The 26,541-nt window shown below is 39.9% G+C and overlaps 1 protein-coding gene across 13 annotated transcripts in view; it reads right to left on the bottom strand.

The window, feature by feature from the left end:
- Window positions 1–26,541, bottom strand: part of ERC1 (ELKS/RAB6-interacting/CAST family member 1) — a 282,848-nt gene that overhangs the window by 6,970 nt on the left and 249,337 nt on the right. For 12 of the 13 annotated variants that reach the window (XM_033057010.1, XM_033057019.1, XM_033057014.1 and 9 more), the window contains 2 exons: window positions 25,273–25,374; window positions 10,987–11,175 (listed from right to left, as the gene is read on the bottom strand). In XM_033057010.1, the coding sequence (XP_032912901.1) occupies window positions 10,987–11,175; window positions 25,273–25,374 (291 nt within the window). Of the gene's footprint in view, window positions 1–10,986; window positions 11,176–23,599; window positions 23,667–25,272; window positions 25,375–26,541 lie in introns of those variants that run through there. The other variant, XM_033057022.1, reaches the window with a different exon arrangement.

The raw sequence follows: 26,541 nt of genomic DNA, 5'->3' as shown, positions 1-26,541 counted from the left end.
TTGTTTTTCATTCTACAGAACCAGGTTTGGCCATGTCCACATGACTTAACTAGTCCTGAATACACTGTTCTATAATAAACGTAAGAAAAACTTTCTCTGTAGAATGTTTTTCTGAAGGCAACCAACCATCTTCCAGGAGCAATACAGCAGCTTGCTAATGAATTGCTTTAAATAGTTTGACTTCCATTCATGAACAACTGGATGTTTTACTTGAGAATTACTCCTGAAATGAAACCAATAGGAATGTCACATAATTATACATAATCCACTCAGAGTTAACCAGAATTCAGTTTTTCCTGAGGAATTACTCATTTTCAGAAACTCTCTTTCCTAACTCAGTCAGAAGATGACCATACACAGTTGCAGTGGAACATACACAATTTCTGTTTACTAACTCTGCATTTCCTGTTGGGTCATTCGTTCTTCAGATCACTATAATTGGCTCAGAACGGGGGACAGAATTTCAAACTTTATATTATTCACTCTGTCTACAGTTTATAAACAGTTTCTCCAACAAGTGGTGTCCCAAACTGTGTCACACAACATATGCAAACACAGCTTTTAGCTTTGACCCTAATGCCATTGCCAGATTTAGGGGCCCACAGAGCCTTAATAAAGAGCAGGAAACATCTGCCTTCAGTAACCTGTTTAGTTGCTCAGCAATTGATAAAGTCCATGCTGGCCTGTGAACTGTGCAAAATCCCAAGGAAGGCAGTAATTTGTGCAAGCATTTTAGGGATTTCTGTACTCACAGTGGTCTAAGGACCTCAGAGAACAAGGACAAGCAGAATCCTTTAGTAGGTCAGATGATATGGACAGATAGACTGGATAAGCTTCCAAGCAAACAGCCCTGCTCTATACTACATATAAAAAAGCTCTTATATTTTCAGTGATCGGATTTTCTACAATGAAGTATATCCCCTATGAATATAAGACAAGCATATATGTAGCAGGTACATAAACTTAAGATGGCTTCTGAAGCTTATTTCCAGCTTCTGAAGCCAAAATTCTTTGTCACTTTGAGCTGTTGCGAGTAACTATCTTATCTTATTTGAATCTTCTTTTAAATTTTGTGTGGTTTTTAAAAATCTAATATTATCTGTCAGTTCTGTAACATTTCTTATTCCTAACTGATTAGTACTTTTATTGGAACTCTACTATGTTAATACATGACATGGAAAGAATGTCAAACTGGCATTTTTCATGCCTGAAGGGAAAAGTGTTCATCAGAATACAAATTTCTTGATCTGTGTTTTGCACTTGTGTAACACTGCTCAAATGCAGGTTTTAAAAGAGAGAACTATTAGGCAGCAGCACAGCAGGGATCATTTTACCACTTTAAGAGCACAATGTGGTGGCAAAGGTTAGATTTCTACAATTAAAATTCTAATCAGATACAACAGTATGTCTCTGTTTAGTGATGGTATCAAGCAAAGCACAGCAGATTGTTTCTGCAAGAAACACTGCTTAAAAACAAACAGCCTAAGAACGACTATGGAGTAAATAAAAATGCTTTTTAAGGAAGTTATGGCGCAGGCTTCTGTAGACACAAGTGTGAGAAAGGAAATTAAAAGGGCAAGCATGCTACACTGTTCCCTTTACTAGGCAGGGTAGCATATAGTAAATTACTGGGGCTTTGCGTGCTGAATGTTAGTTTAATGTGTTCTTATATGCTTTGTTCTTACTGGCTGCTGTACTCACAGAACAGGCATAGGAATCCGAGAGGGGCTCCTGCCAAGAATCACAATGCAAAGGCAACCTGATCCTGCTCTGTGGAGTGACATGAGCTGGGAAGTGGGGAAAAGAGAGGGAGGGTTGCACTCTGGGCTCGGGCAGGGCTCTGTGGGAGAATGGGGGCTCAGCAGTAACCTATAATGGCTCAGGAACAGCATGCTGTGGATGGCTGATCAGCCTGGTTCCAGCAGGTATTACTCAGGAACATGCAATGGATGGATAAGCCTAGGAAAGGTGCAGTCAGCCAGCAGGATTGAGACAGGAGCGGTGCTGGATATTAAAAGCCAGGGGATTGGGATTCAGGGACTGCCTCTTGAGTCTGGGGTTGTGAGCCTGGTGAGATCCAGCAATGCAGGTGGCCCCAGGTACAGCAGCCTGCAAACCACCCCACCACTGGTTCATTCCTGGGAATGCTCTGAGCCCTGAACTCAGAGACACGGCTGCCTTGTACCTTCTTGGGCCAGCACAAAGATTGCATGGTGCCATCCACCAGAAGGATGAGAGGCCATGGAGCTGGGAGAGAGCAAGCAACAGGGGAAACAGCAATGTTACTGCTCTCTTTTTCTTGGCACCTGCAGGGGTCCTGAGCTCTTGGTCCACAGGAGGAGAACCAGGAGAGGGCAGTGTTAGCAGGCAAAGCAGAGGTCCTGCACCACCACCACCTGCCCAGCCAGCATCCCTCTTTCTGGCCTTTTGGCCAAATCCTCCAGGTGAAGCTCCAGGAAAGAATAAAGCAATTAAATTAATGAAACATAAGAGCATCTGCAAGAGACTGGACTTCAAAACTGAAAGAGGGTTGGTGGACAAGGGAGAATCCTGCAGGATGTTTTCTTCAATGGGGCAATACTGCAACATCAGTGAAGTCTCAGTTTCTTGCTCTATTGGTCAGCATTCATGTATTTATAAGATGCCTTATAAAATCAAGATAAGCCCAACAAAATAAGATCATGCCAAAGCTAATAAATCAAATGCAACCAAACAAAAGTAACCAACTCAACCAGAGGAAGAAAATATTTCCAAGAAGAGAGTTTTTGACCATCAAGAGTCCAAAAGGAGATGGCTCTGAATGCTGAAGGCCAGCAACAATACTTTACAAATTAGTGCAGACAGAAAGTCTACACAGCTGGCTGGCAGATGTCTGTGATGAAACATCTTTGGAAAAATAGCAATGATAGCCTTGAGTTCAGTTTGCTAGCTTCAGAACAGCTAGATTTCACAATGTGATTCCTGCTTCAACAAAGACATCTTAATTGACGCTATGGCTGGTGGCAGCACTTCTAGATCAGGGATATCATCTCCATTGACGTCACTCCTCTCAGCAGCAGCTGGGAGCAGCACATGTCAGTCCTCCATCAGCCAAGGGGAACATCCAGTTCTCAGTTCCATAACTGGATTCACCTGCATGTATGGAAGCCCAGATTTTAGGGAAGTTTTTCTAAAAGTATTAATATCAGTTCTGCTCCTGGTTTCCTAGATTTTCTCTTGTGAATGCAAGCTGACTTCTTGTTATCTTCCCCATGCCATTTTTCTATGAAAATAAAGAAATGTGAACAATCCTTTTTTGTTGGCATTTCCAGTTGAGGATATGAGGAGATTCATATACTTGCCTCACAGAAATGGCCAAAAATGAGTAGGCAAAGCCAGACATGTTTTTTGTCTAGTGGATGACAAGTAAGAACAGAAAGCTCAGGAAAAAAACGGACAGCAGGGACCCCAGAAGTGCTTCATAGTATTCATCTTTGGACAGAAGAACAGAAATGGCCTTTAGCATCTCAGGGGAAAGAAAGCTTGCAGATAACCTGCAATAGGTTCAGACACTTTTCAGCACTGCTGCCTGCCTTCCTAGGTTTAGAGCAAGTTCTGATAGGAATAATTTTCCATTTATAGTTAAACTCCATCACTGAAAAATAAATCCCTAACAATTGAATTTAGCTTCCCTGTTCCAATATATTTCAGAACTTATTTAAAGATTAGCAGACATTCAGAGTCATAGGAATGATACATATGAAGATAACTTCATAGTTAAGAAATAGTTTTATATGCAAACTGTGTGAATTGTGCTGCTGCTCTGCAGAAGCTTTGTGGCCTCTGGTTTTCCCATAATGCAAAATTAAACTAAGATTCTTTAAAACTTACTTCTACTCCCCAGTGTGATTTTTGCCTCATTAACAATTCCACTGATGAAAAAAGACAAACATAGATAAACTGGTATCTCATCTTAGACTATGGACAATAAACCTGAATATAAAATACGAAGAGTTTGTAGAGCAGCACAAAAAGAAAGTTGGTGGAGTACTTCTATATGGATACAATACTGGGATATAGAATTATGTTTCTCCAAAGTTAAGTGTTTCTGGATCAGGTTATGATTAGTTCAAAAAACACATTTAGACCTTAAAGTAACATAAGTAAGCATCAGTAAGAAATTACACTGATTTAATCTAAACCTTTGTTTTGTCTCAAGTTAAACTCTACTCAGGAAAATGGTCAAGAGCTTTTGCATCTAACCAAACAAACCAGTATAAATATGTGTGTTGGATGCAGTGAGAGCTAATTAGATATAAATCTTTATTTCTCAATTAAATACCTATAAAAGAGCCAAAAGAAAGAGTTACGAGTATGGAAATCTAGTCTGACAAATTTCAAAAACAAAAAAAAAGAAAACTTTTTACTGTAAATTCTTAATTTTTTCTGCTCTATGTGGAAATTTGGGGTTTATGTTAGGTCTTTCAAAATATTAAAAAAAGCATGCATTTAAAAATTAAAGTAAAATTTCAAATGAAGCAGTCATGTCTTTTTAAACAATAGCCACAATGCTACAACATCGCCCATTTTTATTTGTGTATGGAATTACTAATTTTAATCAAAATATATACTATCCATCATTAACATTAACTATTCCTAACTTGAAAAGTGAGACCCCTCTCATTTTTTCACACCACACACACACAAAAAAGCTTGATGATATCCTGAAATCAGTGTTTTTCCTCTTATGTCTCATTTCAAGTTAGGAATTGCTAATGTCCCTGATTGATAGGATGCATTTTAATTAATATTAGTAATTTCATTGAAAAGTAAAAATGATATCACAGCATTATGGACATGGCTAACTTACAGATAATGTTTGTGATTTTAACCAGTATTTAAGAACTATGACGCTGTTCTCATCCTCACCCAAACCATTAAGTATAAAAGTTTAAAATACTTTAAAATGCAACAATTTTAGAGAGTTCCCATACCCACTGCTTTCTCAACCAAACTCAGGAAATAGATTTGCACATGAAGAAGGATATAAATTATTGCAATTATTACTTCTAATTTCTAACAGAGACCAGAAGTGGACTGTTTAACTTTAAAATACATTATGCATTCCCATAAGATTACAAATTAAAAATAAATGACATAAATCAAGTGGGGGAAGATAACAAGCTAATAGAAGAGTAGTCAGAGAAGGAAGACAAGGGTTAACTCTGAAGTAATAGAGTAATTTAGAATGACTAAATGCAAATCATAGCAGAGTAATTTCTTTACAGAAACTAAGTTGAGTAATTCCTCACAGATGACACCAAAGAACACAAGCAGAATCTGAACAAAGAAAGATGTTTATAAAATGGTTATTTGTAATTTAAAGTTTATCCCACTTGAAATATTATTTGTATAACAAATCAAAATATGTGTTGAATATTTTCAGAAATTAGCAATCAAATATGCAATTTTAAAATGAAATTTGACAGCCACAGGTATGAGGTTTGGTGTCCTTTTATACAAAAAAGCTTACCATTGCTCTGTGGAGACTGAAACGTGAAGTAAGTGCAAAGCAAAAGTTGCTCCTTGGAACCAAGCCATGACTATTTAGCTGACACAGCATGTTATGACTGCTACAGCTAAGTGACATTATCACCTTTTTCCTTCCCCTGCTTCAGGCAGCTGAGCAGAACAGACATTCCTGATTTCTTGGGAGAGGATTAGTAAGCAGGAATCCCTAGAAGGTACTTTGGCTGAAGCTGGTACCCAGGGAGAGGGAAGACAACCTTCCTGCACAACAAACAAAGGCTCTTTGATGATCATAAAGATTTTTGAGAAGTCTTTCTCTCTGTCACTCACAGCAAAGCAGCCACAGGTGCAACACTTGGCAGAGGGGTGAGACAAGCTCCCACAGCAGGTGATTTCTGAGAGAGCCTCTAATGGAAATGCTCCTGGCCCAGGTCTCCAAAACTGCTGCTGATGCCAGGTCACAATGCAAATGCTGCCAGAAAGACCTCTGGGGAAGTAGGGAGAGCGTGCAGGGAACAAACTGGTGCTTGGGGACCAGCAGAAACTGGCAGGACCCCCAGCAGCCTGAGGAAGCCAGGACGTGGCTGGAAAGAGCCTCTGATGGCAGGGAACCAGAGGAAAAAATGCCTCCTACTCTTAGGGTTAAGAAAATTATTTTAATTGTATAGATCTTCTGTTGGTAGAAGTATTTTTTTCAAATATCACTGCAGGGCCTATTGAAAATAAGAAATCCTCTGTAATACAAGGTTCTGCACATTTACAGCTGGATTTGAGGTGCTAAGAAACATTGCTGATAATCCTTAAGCCATTAACAAATCTATCACTGCTACGAGAGATTAGACACCAGATAGAACCCACTCCTAATATCTGGTTGAACTGTTTCATTGGCTCTTTTTACTTTCTCACACTGCTGCCTCTCAACTCCAGTGCAGTGCACCACCTCTGACACACTGAAGTGAGGATTTTCAGCAAATTCCAGTTTCTACTCCATTCTTTTCTTTTGTACAGGTAAGAGCAAAACAAAACCCAAACTATAAATAAAAGTGTGGACTATATAATTATGTTCTTAATGCCATTTCCTTTCACAGAGGACTAAAATCCTGCAATTACAGGCAACTGTCTGAAATGTGAAATGGAGCAGTTGTTCTGCAGAGCTCAAGGATATTAACATAATGATACCTCTAGGACAAAGTGAAAGAAAATATGGTACTTATTAGAAATTGCTAGGATAATGCAATTATTTATAATAAATGAATGGAATTTTTATTTCTTAAGTGTCAAGACTTGGAACATTCCTCCTTCCTTCTGGTAACTTCAGTTTTTTTCATAAGAAAAGTCAAATAGGACATGAACTGGTTGAAGGATGAACTGAACAGTTCCAGAAACAGTACTGGGTAGCTTATTTGGGGACATTGGGTCAGAACTGGCTAAAGGGACATTTTCCACCACAGGAATAATTTCATGATATGGTTCTGAGCACTTTAGATCCTTTACAGTCCACAACTTAGTCTAGTATATTATTTTAGATTAGATTTTGAGACACCATGTACTCATAAATACTGGCTTCAGTTCTTCATTACAAATGGATCAAAATTTTACCACAATAAATCAGCCTTATAAAATGTGTTTGACAAAATGCCAACAAAGAATGATAAAGCATCTTGGCCCCACAGCTTGATTACAATCAATCTTCCCCAGGGATGTGGTCACAGCCCCAAGCCTGGCAGAGTTCAAGAAGTGTTTGGATAATGGTCTCAGGCACCTGCTGTGATTCTTGGGAATATCTTGTGCAAGAACTGGACTTGATCCTTTCCAACTCAGCATATTCTGTAATCAGTTGAAGTCACTAAGGACTATCACTGAATTTAATGGTAGTGTCAAGACACTATTATAGGTAAGAGGCACCAATTATTAGTCAAACTTTTAGACTACAGAATTATTTATGTGACAACAAATTTCCCTTAGATCCGTGGTGTTGATGCTGGCAGATACTTTTCCAACAATTATTTGTACATTAGTTTCTGTGGGTCATCATGGATGCATTGGAAGAGTGAAAAGGTTAAATTTACTTCATATACCAGCTGTATTTACCAAAAGAAGCCACAAAAAACTCCTGCTGTTTGTACCTGAGCCTGCCCAGCAGGTATGAAAGATCTACCAAGTACAGTAATTTCACGAATACAAGCCGCACCAATTTGACTAAGATTTTGCTCCTAAACCGGAAATGCGGCTAATACTCAGGAGCGGCTAATATGTGAATAATTTTCTGACATTTACAACCTCAGAAGTGCCAGCCAGAGTGCCGAGCCGAGCTGCTGCAAAGTCGGCATTTTGCAATTGTTACAAATTGCTACTCTGTTGCACCACAGGTGGAGCCTGGCTGCCTGCAGGCAGCACGGGGGGCGGGGAGAGAGGCGGGAGAGCTCCCTCCTTCCCTCCTCTACCACAGCCCGGGGGAGAGACGGGGGGCCCCGCGCCGCCATTGCCGCAGCTCGGGGAGGAGAGGGCGGACCCGGGCCGCCACTGCCGCGGCTCTGGGAGGCGGCGGGGGGCTCCGTCCCTGCCTGCCGCCGCCGGAGCGGGGGGGGCTCCGTCCCTGCCTGCCACCACGGGGCAGCGCCGGGCCGTGGTGACCGAGCCCAGTGGCAGCAGCGGCTGGCCCCCAGTGGCCCCGCCGAGCGGCAGCGCCGGGCTGGGCTACCTGGCCCCATCAGCAGCCCCTAGCGGGCCGAGCCTGCACAGCCTTAGCTGAACCAGTAAACCCCGCCCTGCCGCGGCTCTGTTACTATTTGGCAACTTTGTTGCACGCGGGTCCTCGCTGCGAACGACAGAGCGGCTTATATTCAGGTGCGGCTTATTTATGGACAAAGAACGAAATATTTGCCAACACCCAGGGATGCGGCTTATACTCAGTGCGGCTTGTATTCGTGAATTTACTGTATATTGGCTATGACGAAATATAGCAAACCAACCTTTGTCAAGAAAAGTTGCTGCAGTGGGAAATAACAGTTTCAAATGCAGCAGTACGAAAACAAATTATTAACTATTTATAAAAAAACCCCAAAACAACCAAACCAAACTAGGCAATCTCATTGGTGAGAAGTGGATACCTTGGCATCATACTTAAGTAGTATTGGTGCTGGTTAAATGTATCCTCCCTAATCATGTTAGCACTTCTTAACATTCTAGGGGATTAATTTTTTCCCACTGAGGCTTGTAAAGCATTATCTACAGAAGATCATATTAGAAGGGACAGGAGTGAATTTAATGCACTGGATTTGAAGTAATTTACAAAACTCATTAAAATTCCAAAGATGCAAAATGGGTATTCTGTGATGGGCTTCTGCAAATCTGGAGAACTGATTCCCACCCCCCATGGGAATACTTTAAGCACAAAGGAAACTCTGCAGCTAGAAACAGAAAAGCTCCATGGCTTAGATGAAAAGTCTGCTTGGTAAATTGAAATATATCATTAGTTTGTCTTTTGCAACTGAAGCTTCTTAAATGCCATCTGAGTGAGTCTGGGAAAACAGAAGAGACAGCTACATTTTATTTTAGCTGATGTTATTTATGCTTGGGAATCTTGAATGGAGAAGTAACTTTAAACAACTGTAGTGACAGCAGTGTAGAATTACGACAATAATATGAGAGGATAGAAAAATAATTCTCTTCTCTTTCCAGAAAATCTTAGGTAATGCTCTTTTCTCACAATTTCTCACAATGCTTTCTTTACTATGTAATCCATAAATGCTGCTAATGGACTAGCAAAGTTTTAATGGGAAATATTATTTTTGGGCTTACAATTCAGAAGAATGTGACAAAGAAAGCCTTTCCTCTTTTCTTTACCCATATCTCTTGATCAAACAGCAAATACCACCTGTCTCCACAGATCCTGATTACACATGAACACCACCACAGCTATAATTAATGAGGTAATTTATTTCAGTGATATCCAAACTTTGCCCATATCCAATCTCATTTCCAGAGGTGCCTCCCATACATGCTACAGGTTTTGTCACCCACTGCTTCATCCCAATCTGACAGACAAGGTGGCTCAAAATAATATGCCTCATATTTTGATTGATACCATAGGAGCTGTAAAGCTTCAACAGAGGAGGATGCCATGCATAAAATGAAGAAATTTTAATCCTGTATCAGTGATTACAGAAGCCAGGAGGCTCTGAAGGGAAAAGGAATGTGTCATGCCTATAGAGGCAAATGTAGATATTGAGGGAGGCATACAGCACATGCTGAATCAGTAAATGTATGAAGACAGGTACAGAAAGAGAGCATGACAGTCTTGTTACAGGCATACTTATCTCCAGAGGTCTGCTCTTTCTGAATTTTCAGACATGCTTCTGTTGTTTCCTGCAATTTGGCTGCTCTCTCCATTTTTTGAATCAAAATTCAGTCTTGAAAGTTCAAGGAAATTAGTTTTAAAATCACAAAGGAAGAAAACCAGAGCTGAAGTGTTCAAGATAGGCTCAAGGTATGTTCACTGACCCACAAATTCCCTTTGAACTGTATAGGCCTTATACTAGCTTGTGTGCACTGGATAGAGTTTGGTATAAAACATACGAAAGCAAATAGTGAAAGACTTGGTATTATAATCAAAAGTCAGGGTTAAAAAGACAAAACTAGTCACTTGTAGTTCTGGTATAAGCTCCTTGTAGTAGCTTAATTTGAAGAAAACAAAAAATAAAGGGCATTCAGTAATAGAGGACTAGAATAGTAAAGGCTGTGGGGAATGGTGAATTATAGTCCAGAAACAAAAAACTGCCAATGAAGGGATAAAGGAAGGCAAGACATTACCAGAGCTGGGAGAAAGATTATTTCAGTAGACGGTTTATAACTAGATTGACAACCTCTTGTGGAGACTTTATCTGACAAACTCCTATTAAACCCTTTCAGTTCTATATTCCAAAACTCCTGGAAATACACAGTTGGGTTTCTGAAGTCACTATGTGTGTGTATATAAGCATGGGTGTATCACATCCAGCACACTGAATCCAGTCTTGATTCAGGCATGCAGGTAAGGTGGGTTGAGCAGTAGAAATTACTGTAACAGCAGGTAAGGACACTGCCTTCATTTATATAAAGAGACTCATAAAGATGTTGATTAAAATATAAATGGTTTATATAATTAAAGATTTAAGATCTTGATGACTACATTGAATTACAGAGAGCAGCTAAAATTTGTTAACACTTAAAACACGGCAAAAGCGGTATCTTGCCATTTGATTTCCCATGAGTGTGGAGATGAATAGCCCCAAGTACAGATAAAAGAACAGATAAAATTCCATAATAAATAATAAAAAATGGCAATGATTAAAAAAATTTTTTATCAGCTGAAGAGCTCATCTTTGCTACCTGCTTCCACCACTCACTCACTGTTTCACCACATTTTGGTGTGGCCCATGAGTAACACCTAAATCAGCAAGTTCAGGTCGTTTTGAGAACTTGAGCCCACAAACTCACCTGCTCCTGGGTCATCTTGTGCAGCTCCTTCTCCCAGGCTGCCTGGTCATCATCCAGGTGGTAGGAGGCAGGCGGGGTGAGCCCACGCAGGATCAGGGGGTCGCGGTCGTGGCACAGGGCTGTCAGATGGCCGATGTACAACTTCAACTTGCTGCGGTTCTGGTCAAGTTCTAAGAGGGGCTGAATGATCTGAAAGAACAGAGCAGAGACAGTGAGAACAGCCTGAGACCCAAGCAGTGATGTACAATCTTGTTCAGTTTCACAGTGGAAGAAACCTGAACACTCTTTCCCTTGTGCTCCTGTCCATCACGTACCAACCATCCAGAAACCAAGGGCACTGGTGAAAGCATGCAGTGATGACAGCTGTGTGATTAGATTGGCAAATCACAATGATATGGGTGAAAAATGAAACAATATTAAACTGAATGCATTAACTCTACTGATGATCTAACAGTACTTCAGTTTAACTACTTAAAAAAATAGATTTTTCTATTAAAAGGTGTCTGTCCACAACTTGTCCAAAAGGCAACGTCAATACAGATTTTCAGCTTGTTTTGCCAACAAGCATTTCATTGTAAATTAAGTATGCCATAAACATGGTCTAAAGAGAATAGTTTCAAATGATGCCAAAACACAACAATTCTAGGACAACCACATCTCTACCGTTGAGACTGGATAGAGACATATCGTCACCAAAAGATTAACATTTGATTTTTTTATAATGTTTTACATAGTTAAGGTACAGTCTTCTATAGTTTTTGAAAAGGCAGTGACTTTTACTAAACAGGCCATAGTCTATACAGCAAACTAAAAAACTGCTATCAAAGGATTTTAATAAAGTATTATTTTATTTCATTTTACTTTACCCAATCTGAATCTAATCATTGTTTCTCAAAGCAATCCAAACTAGAATCATCCAGATCCCATAAAAAGTATATGAAGAACCATTTCTCATTTTTTTACAAAAACATAGAGCTCAAGTGCGTAAGTGCCTCTACATGGCATCCTTTGCTGTGGCCTTCCACAGGAATACTGCTTCATTTGCTCTAGATGTTTGTGGGCTCATATTCCAAATCGCAGTAATGCAAACCTCTAAGGTTTGCAGCTGATGAAAAATTAGGGAAGAACTGGGCTTAGGGCCTCCTTTCCATAAAATGAGGTGCTGGGCAAGTAGAGCTGGGAAGCTTTGCCAAAGTTCTGGCAACTTCTGTTCATATTCCCAGGCAGAGGCTGCACCTGCTGTTTGTTAGTGGGCTGGGGATATCTTTTCAATAGGACACCTCTGACCCTGCTAATGAATAAGGAGTGAGATAATCTCTGAGTCAACAAAACATGGTGCTGGCATTACTTTCAACAAAGACTCTGGCTTCGACCCCTTTTAATAAGGCTGTCAGGGCTCACTTTATTTTGTTTCTAACACAGTTTTACATGCATTAGTTTCTATAGAGTGTGAGGATCTGAGAGGCATGGCTAAGCAGCTGACTAATGTCAGGCTTTGTGTCCTGTCGAGCTCAGCAGCCCATACTAGCACATCAGGGTGCTGCCACAGCCATGGACAGCCAAAAGAGAGGAGACAGGCAAGAAACCTGCAAGAGAGAGAAGGAGTGAGCTCATGTGCTTTACTAAAAACTTGGGCAGCCTTGGGGCAATCTCTGTTTGCAGATATAAACACTCATCTAAAAATAATGCTTTTGGATGAGTGGAAAAGGAGGTGGATGGAGAACTCGCTGAAGGGCAGATCCCAGAGGGCTGCAGTGAGTGGCACTGGGTCTAGTTGGAGGCCTGTCACTAGTGGTGTTATCCAAGGGTCAGTACTGGGCTCAGTATTGTTTAACTTATCAATGACCTGGATGAAGGGGCAGATGCCTCCTCAGCAAGTTCACTGATGACACAAAGCTGGAGTGGCCAGTACACTAGAGAGCTGTGTAGGGCTTCAGAGGGACCTTGATGGGTTGGAGAGATGGGCAGGGAAGAAGTGTCTGAAATTCAGTACAGACAAGTGCAGGGTCCTGTACCTGGGGAGGAATAACCTCATGTACCATCACAGGCTGGGGCTGACCTGCTGGGAAGCAGCTCTGCAGAGAAGGACCTGGAGGTCCTGGTGGACAACAAGCTGTCCATGAGCCAGCAGTGTGTCCTTGTGGACAAGAGTATACTGGGGTGGATTAGGAAGAGCATTTACAGCAGGATGGGGGTGATCCTGCCCCTCTGCTCTGCTCTGGTGAGGCCACACCTGGAGTGCTGTGTCCAGTTCTGGGCTCCTCAAGACAAGAGGGAGATGGAGCTCCTGGAGAGGGGCCACTGAAGAACAACAAAAATTATGAGGGGACTGGAACATCTTTCTTATGAGGACAGGGTGAGGGAGCTGGGCCTGTTCAGCCTTGAGAAGGGGACCTTATCACTGTCTGAGTGTCTGAAGGGAGGGTGTCAGAAGATGGAGCCAGGATTTTGGCAATAGGACAGAGGCAATGGGTAGAAACTGATGCACAGAAGTTCCACCTGAATATGAGGAGGAATTTCTTTCCTGTGCAGTGACCATGCACTGGAAGAGACTGTCCAGAGAGGCTGTGGAGTCTCCCTCACTGGGGCTATATCAGAACCTTCTGGATGGCCCTGCTTTCGAGCAGATACCCTCTGTGGTCCCTTCCATCCTTCAATCTGTGAATCAGTGACTGCAGACTGCAGCAGGGCTGTCCTGTACACAGAGCAATAGCAAGAGATATTTTAATAGAATCAACACAGTTACATTTCACTTCCATCACCAAGCAAAACTGTCTTTAGCCAATTAGGTTCATCAGATATGGTTATTTACTGAATTTGCACTATGTACCGCAATTTGATATAATATCTGTTACCAAGATTATGATCTGAAAGTGTATTGCCTGTGCAGGTGAAAACCAGGGATGCTTCTAATTTAACAGATGTCTTTCCTATCTCTCTTACCATTTGGCTTGCCCTCAGAGGGCAAAATGATGGATTATCACATCTTAAGAAAGTACTGTTCTATAAAAATGTAATAGTCAATGTCTAATAACTAGCTAGATAACAACTATCCCAATCAGTGTAGTAGCTGCCTTGTATTCTTTTTGGATACCACAGTCTCTTTAGTATCCATCAGATACACAGACTCCAGTCTGAAAAAAATCTGTCTGGATAACCTTCCTGGCTATTCTCTGTGAACAGAAACCCTTCTTGATGAAGAGAGAGCAGAACTATCTAGCAAGTAAGAATGGAAGATTTTCATAAAACAGTTGAATTTGACTCCTCAGGGATAAACCCCCTTTTGAAGCACATTCCTTCTGCACCCTTCCCCCTTTTACATTGAGCTGGAAAAAGGCCAAATGAGGCGTGTGAAAGTTCTTAACTAGCAGCCCTCCCAAAGCTGTTCATAGAGCAATCATTCCCCTCACTTGGGATCCATTAAACACTGCCAGTCAAGTAGGAAGTGCCCTTATATCTGCGTTCCTGCCATATCTAATTGGAACTGGCCACTTAACAAGAGGTACTGTGCTTCCCACACAGCAGAGCTGCCCCTGCCTTATCTCAAGAGGGTGTAAGAGCATTTGCTAAGTGGAAAAGCAGGGCAGTGCTGGGTTCATAGCCCACATCGTGTTCTCATGATCAGCTCTGAGCTGCAGAGCTTTCTAGGAAAACAGTGGGTAAACAGACCAAACCCAGGAATATCTTCTAAAGCAGCCCTCATTCATTAATTGCCCTGATAGGTTTAGGCCATCCTCATCAATGCATGGAATGAAGTCTGCTTAATGTACCCTCAACTTCAGAATATTGCTAATGGCCAGCTAAGGTTGACAGTGTTTCACTAAAAAAGGAAATCACCACAACTCTGAGGCAGAAATGTGAAATGCCTGACAAATCTCTCATGCAAACCCAAACCAACTCAACCAATTAATAAAGGTATTTGTGAACATATTCCAAATTCAACTTGAATTTTTTTTGCGATTTTGTACATATAAAAAAACCCCATCTTTGACAGACAAATGTGAATCTAATTGTAGTTTTACAAGTCATTGGGGCAAAAGAGCTTTAGAATGAAATAACACTGCTCCTTCTATGGTAGTCCTGTTGCTGGACAATGGTCAACTGACATAGGGGTAACTGAATTTCAAGTTTTTATATGCTAAGTCTCTGCATTTAAATACCTATATATACACAGCAGTGTCTAGTGGAAACATGCAAAAAATACATAGGTGATTATTTGGAAAAGAAAACTAGCAAATGTCCACAGACATCTGCAGAATAAAGAGTGAGTTTAATCCATGTGCAGTTCACCACAACCACCAGCTTTAAATTATGCCTTCTCCAGGCAGAAGGGTTAATGACCTGACCTTTCTCCCTGCTAACAATTCATTTTTCTCTGAAGGAAGCAACCCCTTTTCTTTTTCAGAACCAAGTAATGAAGTTTACTAATTTCAGAGAATACCTTCTACATTTCTACTTAAAAGACCTGCAGTTGCCATTTGCAACTGCATCAGTTGATCTTGTAAAAATTATCTCCTTACACAACTTGCTTTACTTGTCAGAATAATGCATCAATGTGGAAGCTGATCATGGATCAACAGCAGTTATCTTGAAAAAAAAAGGAGAAAATAGCAATTTTTGACACAGCAAGGGCAATATAAAGTGTCATATGTACATTTGGCACTGACAGGACTGCTGTCATGCCCCCCTATTAGCCCCACTGCCTTACTTGCACATACTTTGTGTATGAACAGAACCCTAAAGGGCAGAGTGATGCTGGTAAGTGGTCTTCATTTTGCAATCAAATAATTCAGTAATTTTTCTTAACTTACCCCTGAATCGCTAAATATCTGAGAGAAAAAAGCCTCCCTGGAAGTACAGCTACATCAAGAAGAAAATAAAATAGAACCAACAAGTAATCTCAGGTGTCAAAGTAAACAATGTGAGGTAAAAATGACAGTGTTTTTGTATTAAAAGTGCTACAAAGAAGTGTAGGTGGAATGAATCTGAAAGTTTTCAAGGAATTAAGTAATTTGAGAAATGATCTAGCTTGCCACCCTGGTCTACACACTGTGAGTGTTCATTTTAAATCCTGCACAGCACAAAAGAAGAAAGAATTCTGAAAAAAATCCAAGCAGAAACCCAAAGCACCACCAAACACCTCCTCAAAACTTCAGACTAGACATAACAAATAAGTTTGGAAACACAGTGCAGGTAGTCCTTTATCTCCTATCAACCACATCTGTCATGTGCATGGAAAATTATTTTCAGACTTGGTTACACACAGTTTCAACTATGCTACCCAACAAAACCCACTTCCCAAACTACTACTGCACAGGAGAAGATGGGGCCAAAGATTGTGTAAACACATCTGTTTGTTAAAAAGAAATTATTTCTAAAGGACCTGACAAATATCTGTATACCTCCCTGTATCTGGGTTTTATTATAGATATCGCCAGACAACGATATTTTGCCTCTCTTGCTAAATATCTTATATTGGGAGATATGAAAATAAACTAAGATAGTGAGTGACAGTCTGGAAGCATTTGCATGGCAAATTGAATTATGCCTTCTTGCTCAGACCATTTGTGTTTGTTTGGCAACAAACACAAGGGTTCAACAATAATATCGTAACCACTGAATGCAATGGAGTTTTATGAGGCATGAATTTGGCTCAAAATGTGCAAAGCTTTCCCAAAGTCAGAGCAATTTATCACTGATGTCTTCCCTTCATTATTTTAAATGGAAACAGAAGAAAGTTCTCAAAAAGACACATCTTGACCCCAGTTCAGTTCAGCTCAGTTCACTGATACACAGAGATACTTGGTTTCTTCAGAAGATCCCCACACAAAAGCTCAAGGAGAAGCTCAGTATTCTTTAGGTTTGTTTTAAAGACAAAAAAAAGAAAAGGTTTTGACTTTAACCTTCATAATTTTCTCCTCATAAACCAGAACAATATACGTGAAGAGCTAAAAGAGATTCTGGCTATTTTGACATAGCTGTCTTACTCAGTTCCTTTCTGACAGAATCAATTAGGAAATCATTTTTATATAGCAAATTATTTTTGAAATTTTTATACACCATGAACAAATCCCATGGATTAATGATTTCCAGAGTTCACCCTCTTCACCTTGGGAAAAATCCAGACCAGAAAAAAATTAACAGAAAAAACAAAGCAGGGAAAGGAGTTTTGTCATTAGCTCCCTCTGTTTAAATAAAATCCTTTCCCCATCATGTAGGTGAGGCAGAGAATTGCAGTGGGTTGGTAGGGTTCCTAAAGCACTCAAAACCAGCAAGTAGTTCTAAAATATTTTTAGACATAACAAATCCAGAAGTGCTTTCCATGACACTAGCAACTTTCATTTATGTGGGCTGCGGAGCAAAGTTGGCAGGGAACCATGTGAGGAACAGCAGGGATTGCTGGAGATCAGAACTCAAATACTGATGTGAGGAGCTTGTAACTGGACCAAGGGGAAAATGAACTTCTGGGAATGAGATACCTCAGCAGAGCTAAAGGGCGTGTTTACACACAGCTTGAATTTTACCTGTTTCCTCAATCCCTTCCTTTCAAAGGCAAGGGCATTCACTCCATCCCTTACTCCTAAATAAACTCAGTGCACTGTGCACACCTCACACCTCTTTATTATTAAAATCTCCTTTGTTTGAACTTTTTGCCCCTGTAAGTTGTGTTAATTACCAGGTTAAATTTTGAATAATAAATTAAATTATAGAAAGCTGTGAAACTGGGTAGTCAGACTGATGATACTGACAATTATCATCACGGAAAAAAAAAAGTAGTCCCACAGTAAGCAAAAATAGTTTAACAACTGTTTGCAGCTTGTACACGACACTGTGGATTTAAACAGCATTCCCCGATCCAACTTTTGTAGGTGTAACTAGGCAAGTTTTGATTTCACAAAATCAGTCAGATCTTATGCTGATTCCTTCTCTACAAAAATATAGTACCTTGGGAATACGTAAGAACAACCAGCATATATTTTTAATGCATTGAAGCTTTCTAGCATGTTGTCTATGCAAGAGTGAACGAGAGTACACACATTTCTTGCTGTGCTGTATTTTGTCTGTTGCTTTTTCCTATTACAACGGATAAAAGGAAAGTGTCTCACACTCATGCCTTTTCCTGAAAGAAGAACATCGCAGCAAGGCACTGGGAGAGTGTGTCCACGGCAATGTTGATGTGTCAGGGTTGCGCTCTGCTCTCTCCCTGCTGTCTGCTCCACTGCTAATGCAAACCAGAAGGTATTTATTTCCTAAGTAGTCTAGCAGAGAACACAATCAGTGCTTTTCCTGTTCAGATGAACTACAACCTCCCTGTCTGTAGGTGATAGGAATCTTGGTCTTGTTCTTCTCTAACTCTAGGTCTTCATTCTGCTCTCTACCTGCAAAGACTTGTGAAAGTTTATCTGTCTTTAGAAGTCTTTTTGGAGTTGCTTGTTCTACATTCAAATGCATAAATAAATAACACCTATTTAAATGCATATATATAGTAGTTCTTATCTAAAATTACTTTAACAATCAGATGTAGTTGGAGAGCTCATAGTGAGCTCACTGTGAGATGGAACTCCTGATGTAAATCCTGACATGCCCATCAGTCATTATGAGCTCTACCAGCCAGGAAAATGCAGTGTCTAGATTGGCTACATGCCCTTACAATTCTTATTTTAGTTAGCATTCTCTGGAGTTTATTTTCATAGCTAATACACTGGAAAGCAGGTTTGGGATTGATTATTTTTCTAACACTGTTCATCTCCCGTCTCCCTCAGTTTCCTTCCTCCTAACTGACAACTAAAAGGGCTTGGCTGCAGCTGCTTGTCCTCTGTCTCTGAGTGTCCTGTCTGGGAGTGCCAGAGCTCAGAATAACTGGGAGATAGCACAGACTACCACACAAACTGCAAGGAACAACTCTCCTGGAAGTGGCCAGAAACAATATAATGTTTGAGTGCAGAATTCCTACTTGATACAAAGACCAAGCCACTAGTAGAAGATTATATTCAGCTGCAAATCAAAAGAGAAAATAAGACACAGACCTGGCATAATCTCATCTGGCAGAAATGAACGATGGCCTTTTTGCAATTGTTTTGCTGAAAAGCACAAATCTCTACAAAAAGAAACCAGACATCTGTTTTGAATGTTTTAGACTGTAAGTATCTACTTGTGTTCTTCTTTGATCTGCAAGAATAATAGGAAGACAGTGATACAGTCCAGTTACACCTCTGTTGTGAGTGTTTAATTCATCCCAGAGCTGCAGATTACAAAATTCCATCTGGAGACCTTAGTTTTATCATTCTGGGATCAGAAAGAAGACGAACAATGTATCAAGATCAGTCCTTTTGTGCTCATAGATATAACATTCTTGGACAGAGAACACATTCATTCTGTATGAACACATTCTTTCTGACATATATTAGTTATTAAACAGTAAAATAATAATAATAAAAAAAAAGCTAACACAACAATTGCTCTCCAAAAGAAGGAAAGGACCAGGAGCAGAAGCTGACTTCTGACAAGTTTAAGCAATGTGAGATTATTTCATGTAGCTGCCTTCAAATTTTGCACAGGGTATGTCTCCAAGGAAGCACAAGACACTTTCACAATGCTTCCACAGACTTGGATGAAAAATTGTAATAATATCACTATTATACTACACAATTAGATTGTAGATTTTTAGAGAGGGGAAGAAATGACTCTTCAGAAGACAACAGATGACAGAAAAGAACAAGAGAGTGGTCTAAAGAGCTTTGTCCAGCATGCTGGAATGGCAGCTCCTAGAAAATATGGGTTATTTTCCCTTTTCTTGGGAAGGAAAAGGATCTTGGAAAAAAAATAAGAAGTAGTAATAGAGTCAAATACAAGTCTAACACAATTTTGGGAACAATTTCAAAATGAGGTATTAGAATCACCATCGTATCAGTTTAACAAGACAATTTCCAAATATCGCACAGTAATAATACCTTGCACTCATACAGCACTTTTCCCAATCAGAACTTGCACTTTTACAAAAAACTTCAGCTCATTTTACAATTAGACAACTTGAGACAGGGAGAAAGAGAACAAGTGAGTGGTTGGAGACAATACCAGGAAAGAATTTATCTTCTGAATCGTGGTCTAGTACCATGTCCAGTAAATTACAATGTAATATGAGTCAGGTATGAAGGCCTGGTGGTTTTGACCATTTTACATGATCTAACAATATAAAAGACCATATTGAAAATAAATCTAGTCAAAAGGCTTATGAGGTCACAGTGTAGTGAGTGACAACACTGAGAATTTCTGAAGTGTGACAGCAGGACAAGCAGCTCTGTACAAATTGTGTCTTGTGGAGAGAGGACCACATTTATGTACTGAATGAATGCCTGTATAATTTAAACATGGAACTCACCATGAAAAACTATTTACTTCACTAAAAGAAATCAGAATCAAATAATGTAGGAAACAAAAAATCAGTGTTCTCCTCAAACTTCCCAAAGTATAGACATTTGTAGTGTTGTAGTGATCCCGATGAAAACTTCACGTAATTTGACTGCTCTGGTAAAGATTATATTAAGCTTTGTGAGATGAGCCAAATATTTTTCTGTCAGGACTTAGCCCCTCTTTCCACCACAGACATCACCTCTGAAATCGTAAGTGTTAAATTTTGCGAGTGCCTTCAGTGCTCAACTCAAAATGCTTACTGCTTCTTACTTAAAAATCTGTCAAAGTATTACAGAAAAATGTCACAAAGGAGAACCCTTTTGTCTACAATATTTTTATGGTAATAGGAATTGCCAATATTTTCATCATCTTGAAATATTCCCATTTTTATGCACTCCAGTTCCATGCTAGCTCTTTGACCATTCCACTGTTGCTCTAATAAGCATAATAATAATAATAATTTTCAATTAATGAATGCGTGAGTGGATGAAGCAGATTTCTGAACCACACCACACTTTCTCCCATTTTAGGTAGCACAGCTGTGCTTCACAAGACAACTGCGTGAATTTAGCAGCTTGGGAAATCTCTGTATGGAAGCTTTTATTTTCCTTCCCCCATGTGGCACACACCTGGCACAGATTTACAAGGAGATACACCCATATACACATCTGTCCTTTTGCATGTATTATCCTTGATAAAAGTTAGTAATAACAAATTAAGCCATTGGCCAGAGCACTTTAGCATATGAGAAAGACCAAAGAGCATCCTCATGTGAAATCACACCGGAATTGACTTGGATGTAGAGGAGGATAGAGCTCCATCTGGGGAATAAAAGGAGTCATAAGAAATTCAGACAGCAAGAAAACGAGCCTAGTGAAAAATGCTAGGAAAGACTATTTCAGGATGAAAGATGGTATTTACATTGAACTATAAACTGAAATGTAAACTACCATCCTCAGAAATTACAGGGAGGGTGCATATGTTTATGAACAGTGCTCCGTTTCAGGGGAGCTCTATCTGATAATGCTGTCATGTATAGACTTGGCACAATTAAATACAAAATTCAGTCAGTTCCAGAATGCTGGAGGGGAAAAGTCTTAAGATGTAAAGAATGAAAAAAAAACCCATAGTTTTTTGGTCTCCATTTAATCTTCAATATTGACTAGAGGTGATTGCATACACAGACCTGAAAGAAATTTAAAAAACAAACTAATTGCCAAGTCCCATGCTATTAGTTACATTTTATCATTGTAATACATAAATTTAATTTAGCACATGCAGGTTAGGGACTCTAACTTACATCATTTTAGCTTTTACAAAGAGAATAAGGACTTTTTAAAAAATGAACATGGAATAGTACTCTGTTGGGAATAACTGGCTTGGGAAGCATCCATCACCTTTATACTTTCCCTGCTGACGTATGCACGACAATCTTAAGGCTGACAAGGTTCTTTGATGAGATGTGTGGAAGGTAAGGCTGCTGGCTGACTCATTATTTTGACTGGGATACTCTCTAACAGCTTTCCTGAGGAAAGTGTCTCAAACTGGAGAGACAAGCTGTATTTAATGTCAACCATCCATTAATTCAGAAAACTATGAAAAAACCATAATCTTAGCACAGTTGCATTCTTAAATGCATCACCACATGGGAAAGATACATTTCAGTGTTTTCTACACAAACTCCATGTCTGCTCCAAAAGGGAAATCAGAATTATTCCTACCTTCATAGTGAGTGTCCTCTTCTTTTTTATCATTTACTTACCTGATCTCCCCTGTTTAATTTCTGTGCTTCAGCTGATCTTTACAAGCATTATCTCTAAAACTCTTAACAACATACACGAGCGCACAACCATTGCAAGAGGGGTGATTTAAAAAGAATGTGAAATCAACAGCGAGTGAAAATTAATGAAGCACTTTATCAATTTCTCCGCTAAAGAGATTTTCTCAGTTCAAACCCCAAGGCATGAAATTCAAGTTTGACACTGTCACAGTTGGATTAAATTTTTCAGATGGTTGGCTTGTAAAGAGGGATTTGATCCATACAGTCAGACAGACTGTAAATCTGTACCTAATCGAGCAAGTGTAAGAGATGAGAGTGCCTTATTCTCTCATGAATGTTTTACAAATCTAGTACAAAGCAATGATTTTCAGAAATGCAGAAATTTTCAGTTTTCTTTCAAGTAACTGATAGGAAAAAATAAAATTCTTAGAAAAAAATGCACAGAAACTCATGTGAAATGTTTTTTTCCTAAAGGGATAAATGAAGAAGGAAAAGGATGCATATAGATTTTTAAAAACTGTCATCAGTCATCTAAAATACTTTTAAGTACTTCAGAGAAATGTATTCTGCTTTAAAACTGATACTCCAAGGCACAAGTGAATCCTGTGTACTGTAGTGATTTGACTCCTGGCCAGCAAGAGGTTTTTTTGCGAAAGAACAGGTGTGAGGAGCGAGGCTCCATCCTCTGTACTGTCTTCCCTTTTGGAAATGGGAGTTGTTGTGGGGACAATTTGACAGCAGAAAAAAAATAAATTGTGGACATGGACACAGAGAACCAAAATGTACTTTAAATGAAAAACAGCTCCAAATTTCTCCCCCATTGTTTTGAAGAATGAGGGAGATGGAAGGGAGAGAGGAAGGTTAAGGGGATATTCCTCTTCGCCTTCACATTTATAGACAATTCATACTCCTAGTCCATCTAGAGAATCCTGTATTGTGAGTTGTTAAATCTCTGTGACTAGTAAGGTCAGTGTGCATGGCAGTAATCTCAGCAGCAGATCTCAACATGCTTAAAACCTTCAGGAGGAACATTATCTCCGAGCAAATTCTTTACAAACCAGAATCGAAAAAGCACACATAGGTTTGGCTAGGGTGCAAACTGCTTTGAAAAAGAACCTGATTGAAAACATTTCCTCCATGAAGTCAATGATAAATGATATGAAAGACATTTCCTGTTCTCTCGTACTTGCACAGAAACTCAATTACATGCCCTGGAAAGTTCTCCCCACAACATGGTGAAACAATGGCAGGATGATTAGAAGAAGAAAATCACAAAGTGCACATAACCACACGAGAAACACTCTCATGCAGAGACATGGAAGCAATGGGAAGGGAGCACAGCCAGGTTTCACACAGCACAGGAGCAAGGTGTGGGAGTGACTGCTGGAAACTTTTCTATTGGCAGGAGAGGTTGGTTCTCACCGTTCTGAACAAAATGGCTGAGTTAAGAGCATCTGACTGGTTATGCCCAAATACCCTCCTCCTCATCCTAGAGGTGCACAGGTGTCAATGGGAGGAAAGCCACAGAGCAGCAGGGGAATGAAATAAAGAGTTGGTTAGTATTTAAAGCACATATGTAAGTACAAACAGTAGTACAAAGTGTTTCAATTCCTCACACAGTATTCTGAGCTACCCTGAGGTAAAGCTTGCTTTGCTCCCTTGTAGGCTTTGTCAGCATTCAAAATGCCCCTTTGCAAAGGGGAAGTGCAATCAGAGCCTCCTCCCACCCCCTCTCTTCCCTACTACCCTTCCCTGTGGGTTCTTTGCAAGAATTTCCGTAAATGTCTACATTTTATTGTGTTTTTACGTGTTATCTTTCCACTTCATCTGTGAACACTATGCTGCATTCATTTGCAAGCATGTACTAAAGTTACATGCTGGAAATGGCTTCAGCTCTCTGTAGACTTCAGTGTAGCAACAACAGATATTCTAACATTTGTGCCAAATTAAGATTAGGAAATCCATTTAATTTTCAGCATTAATAATTTCACTCTGCTGAAAAAGGAGAGTGAAACACCAAGATCTTCCAAAAACACTTCAGAAAATTCAAGCCAGTGTAACGTACAGTGGAGGAAGGTATTAAATCAACATGCAAAGGCAAGTGCCCTTGAAAATGAGAAGTTTTCTGGTTGTTTCTTTGTATACGCTTCTTCTGATACATGAAAGGAGATTTTTCAAGATCTATTTTTGCAGGGTGAACAAATAATTGGCTTTTGCCATTTTCCTCTTGTACCTTACTCATTATTTCTGTGTATCACTAGGCTGCTACTTAAAGGTCTAGAGTGAGATGCTTCCCTTCAGATCTCACCAATTTCTACATGTGTCAGAGGACAAAGAGAAGCATTCCTTCACCCCATCGAGGCAGTGATTAATGATGGCTAATATTTTAATTAAACTGCAGTGGATGAGATTACAACATGGGATGTTGGCAATTATGTTGGCATTTTCTGTGCTACCCAAGGGATGGTTAATCTCTCTAATAGTTATCAGCACATGGCTGTACTTTGTAAATGCCACAGGAGGCTCCTCACTGCTTTGGAGATGGTAAATTGATTTTCCTTCAGTTCACGGCCCATTGAGTTTGTGAGGGAGCAGTCTGTACTCATTTGGCACCGAGGCTGGGATTTCCTCATGGGAAATGAAGGGAACTGCTCATATGCAATCCATAGATCAGAAAGCTGATCCTGGAGCATGATTTCCTGCTACTGAAGACAAGAAACAGTCCTGGACACTCCACACACTCAAGCAGTAAACTTGAATGACTAAAATCTGATTATGTCATACAGGACTCAAATCTCGCATTTTAGGAGAGTGAAGTTTTTGTTCCTTTTCAATGAACCTCCTCGTCTCCACCCACCTAACAACAGCTTGGTACCAGCAACTTTCACATTTCACAAGGCTCATTCACATTTCAGGAGCTGTACACAAAGCCAACACAACGGCAACATCCAGTTCTGGTTTATAACTGCATTCTGGAATGCTACTTTTGTTCCAAGGTACTGCAAGCATGTCAGGGAAAACTACTTATGACACAAAATTATCAGCCCTCACAGTAAAAATTGCTTTACTTTAAAAACAAAGGAGAGAGACATTACCTGGTCAGGGGAGGGCTTGTGGTTGGTTTGGTTGGAATGGGATGAGGATTTGAGGTGGTCATCCTCATAGTTGTCAGCCATCAGCTTCATACGGTTCTGAGTCTATTAAAAAAAGCAAGAAAAAAGAATCTCAGTCTGCCTTCTAATGTTATCATGGGGACTAAAGGGAACAGGGTATTTATACAACTGCATGTCCAAAATCCATACATGGGAAAAAACTAGACACATGCCTAGACATCAGTTGGTATTAGCACAGAGAATTGGTGAAAACTGTGGAGACACATTCCAACCTGTTCCCTCTAAGGCTAAATTAGTTTTGCAATCATCTGACTTGTACCTACTAAAATTTGTGCTGTACAACAAATTAAGTTCTTCTTATAGGTTCTTGGGATTACAGTTCAGACACCAACTTGGAGAATAATTCAATGAAAACATGAGTTAGGTGTCCCTAAGCCAACTAAGAAATCCCCAAGAAAGCCCTCAGAAAGCAGTCAGTTTTAAAAAACGAGAAAGTAAACAAGCTGAAAATAGGTTATGGCTTAAGAAGTCCCTCCAGTTTCAAGATGCAAATCAGTTTTCAATTGATACATCAAAGAACATAAAAATTCTGAAACTGGTCAGAAAAATGTGAATTATACAAAAGCCATCCTGTCAGGAAATTAAAATTTTAATAAATAGATACTGGGGAAGAAAAAGTAGCATAATGAAGGTTTATAAAATTAAAACCTGGACACAGTCAAGTAAAGAATTAGTAAAGTATGAAACAAGTTTCTTTTTCTTCAATTTCTTAGGAAATTCCAAGTACCAGAGGAGATAGGATTTTTAAAAAGACACAATAGAGTACAAATTATGTAAGAACAAATTGAACACCTGACTTTAACAATACCATTCTAGGTAAGCAATTGCAAAGAACATTAAAATACATTACCTGGCTGTGTCTGCAAAGGAGAGTGTTAGTGAGATAAAGCCCTTTGAACAGACTACCCTGAAATGAGGTCCCTGAGCACCTACAAACACATAGAAATAAGGAAAGAAATGCACCTGGAACAATGTCCCACTTCCCCAGCAGGGCTCACAAAGGTCATTCGGGCAGCAATGATGCTCTGTGGGCAGCCAAAAGACCTGGGTCAGGGCCTTCCAAAGCCGAGTGCTGCCTCCCTTGCCATTATTTGGGTGCCAGGGTCATTGGGAGCTCGCACATGAAGTGGCCCCAGAACTGACTGATGGCATTTCTCCTCCCAGCTCAGAAGGCACAAAGAGCCCAACTTT

The sequence above is a fragment of the Catharus ustulatus genome, chromosome 4 (assembly GCF_009819885.2).
Source record: "Catharus ustulatus isolate bCatUst1 chromosome 4, bCatUst1.pri.v2, whole genome shotgun sequence".
NCBI classification, from domain to species: domain Eukaryota; kingdom Metazoa; phylum Chordata; class Aves; order Passeriformes; family Turdidae; genus Catharus; species Catharus ustulatus.
The sequence above is the reverse complement of the archived record's forward strand: the minus strand, read 5'-3'. Positions and strand labels throughout refer to the sequence as shown.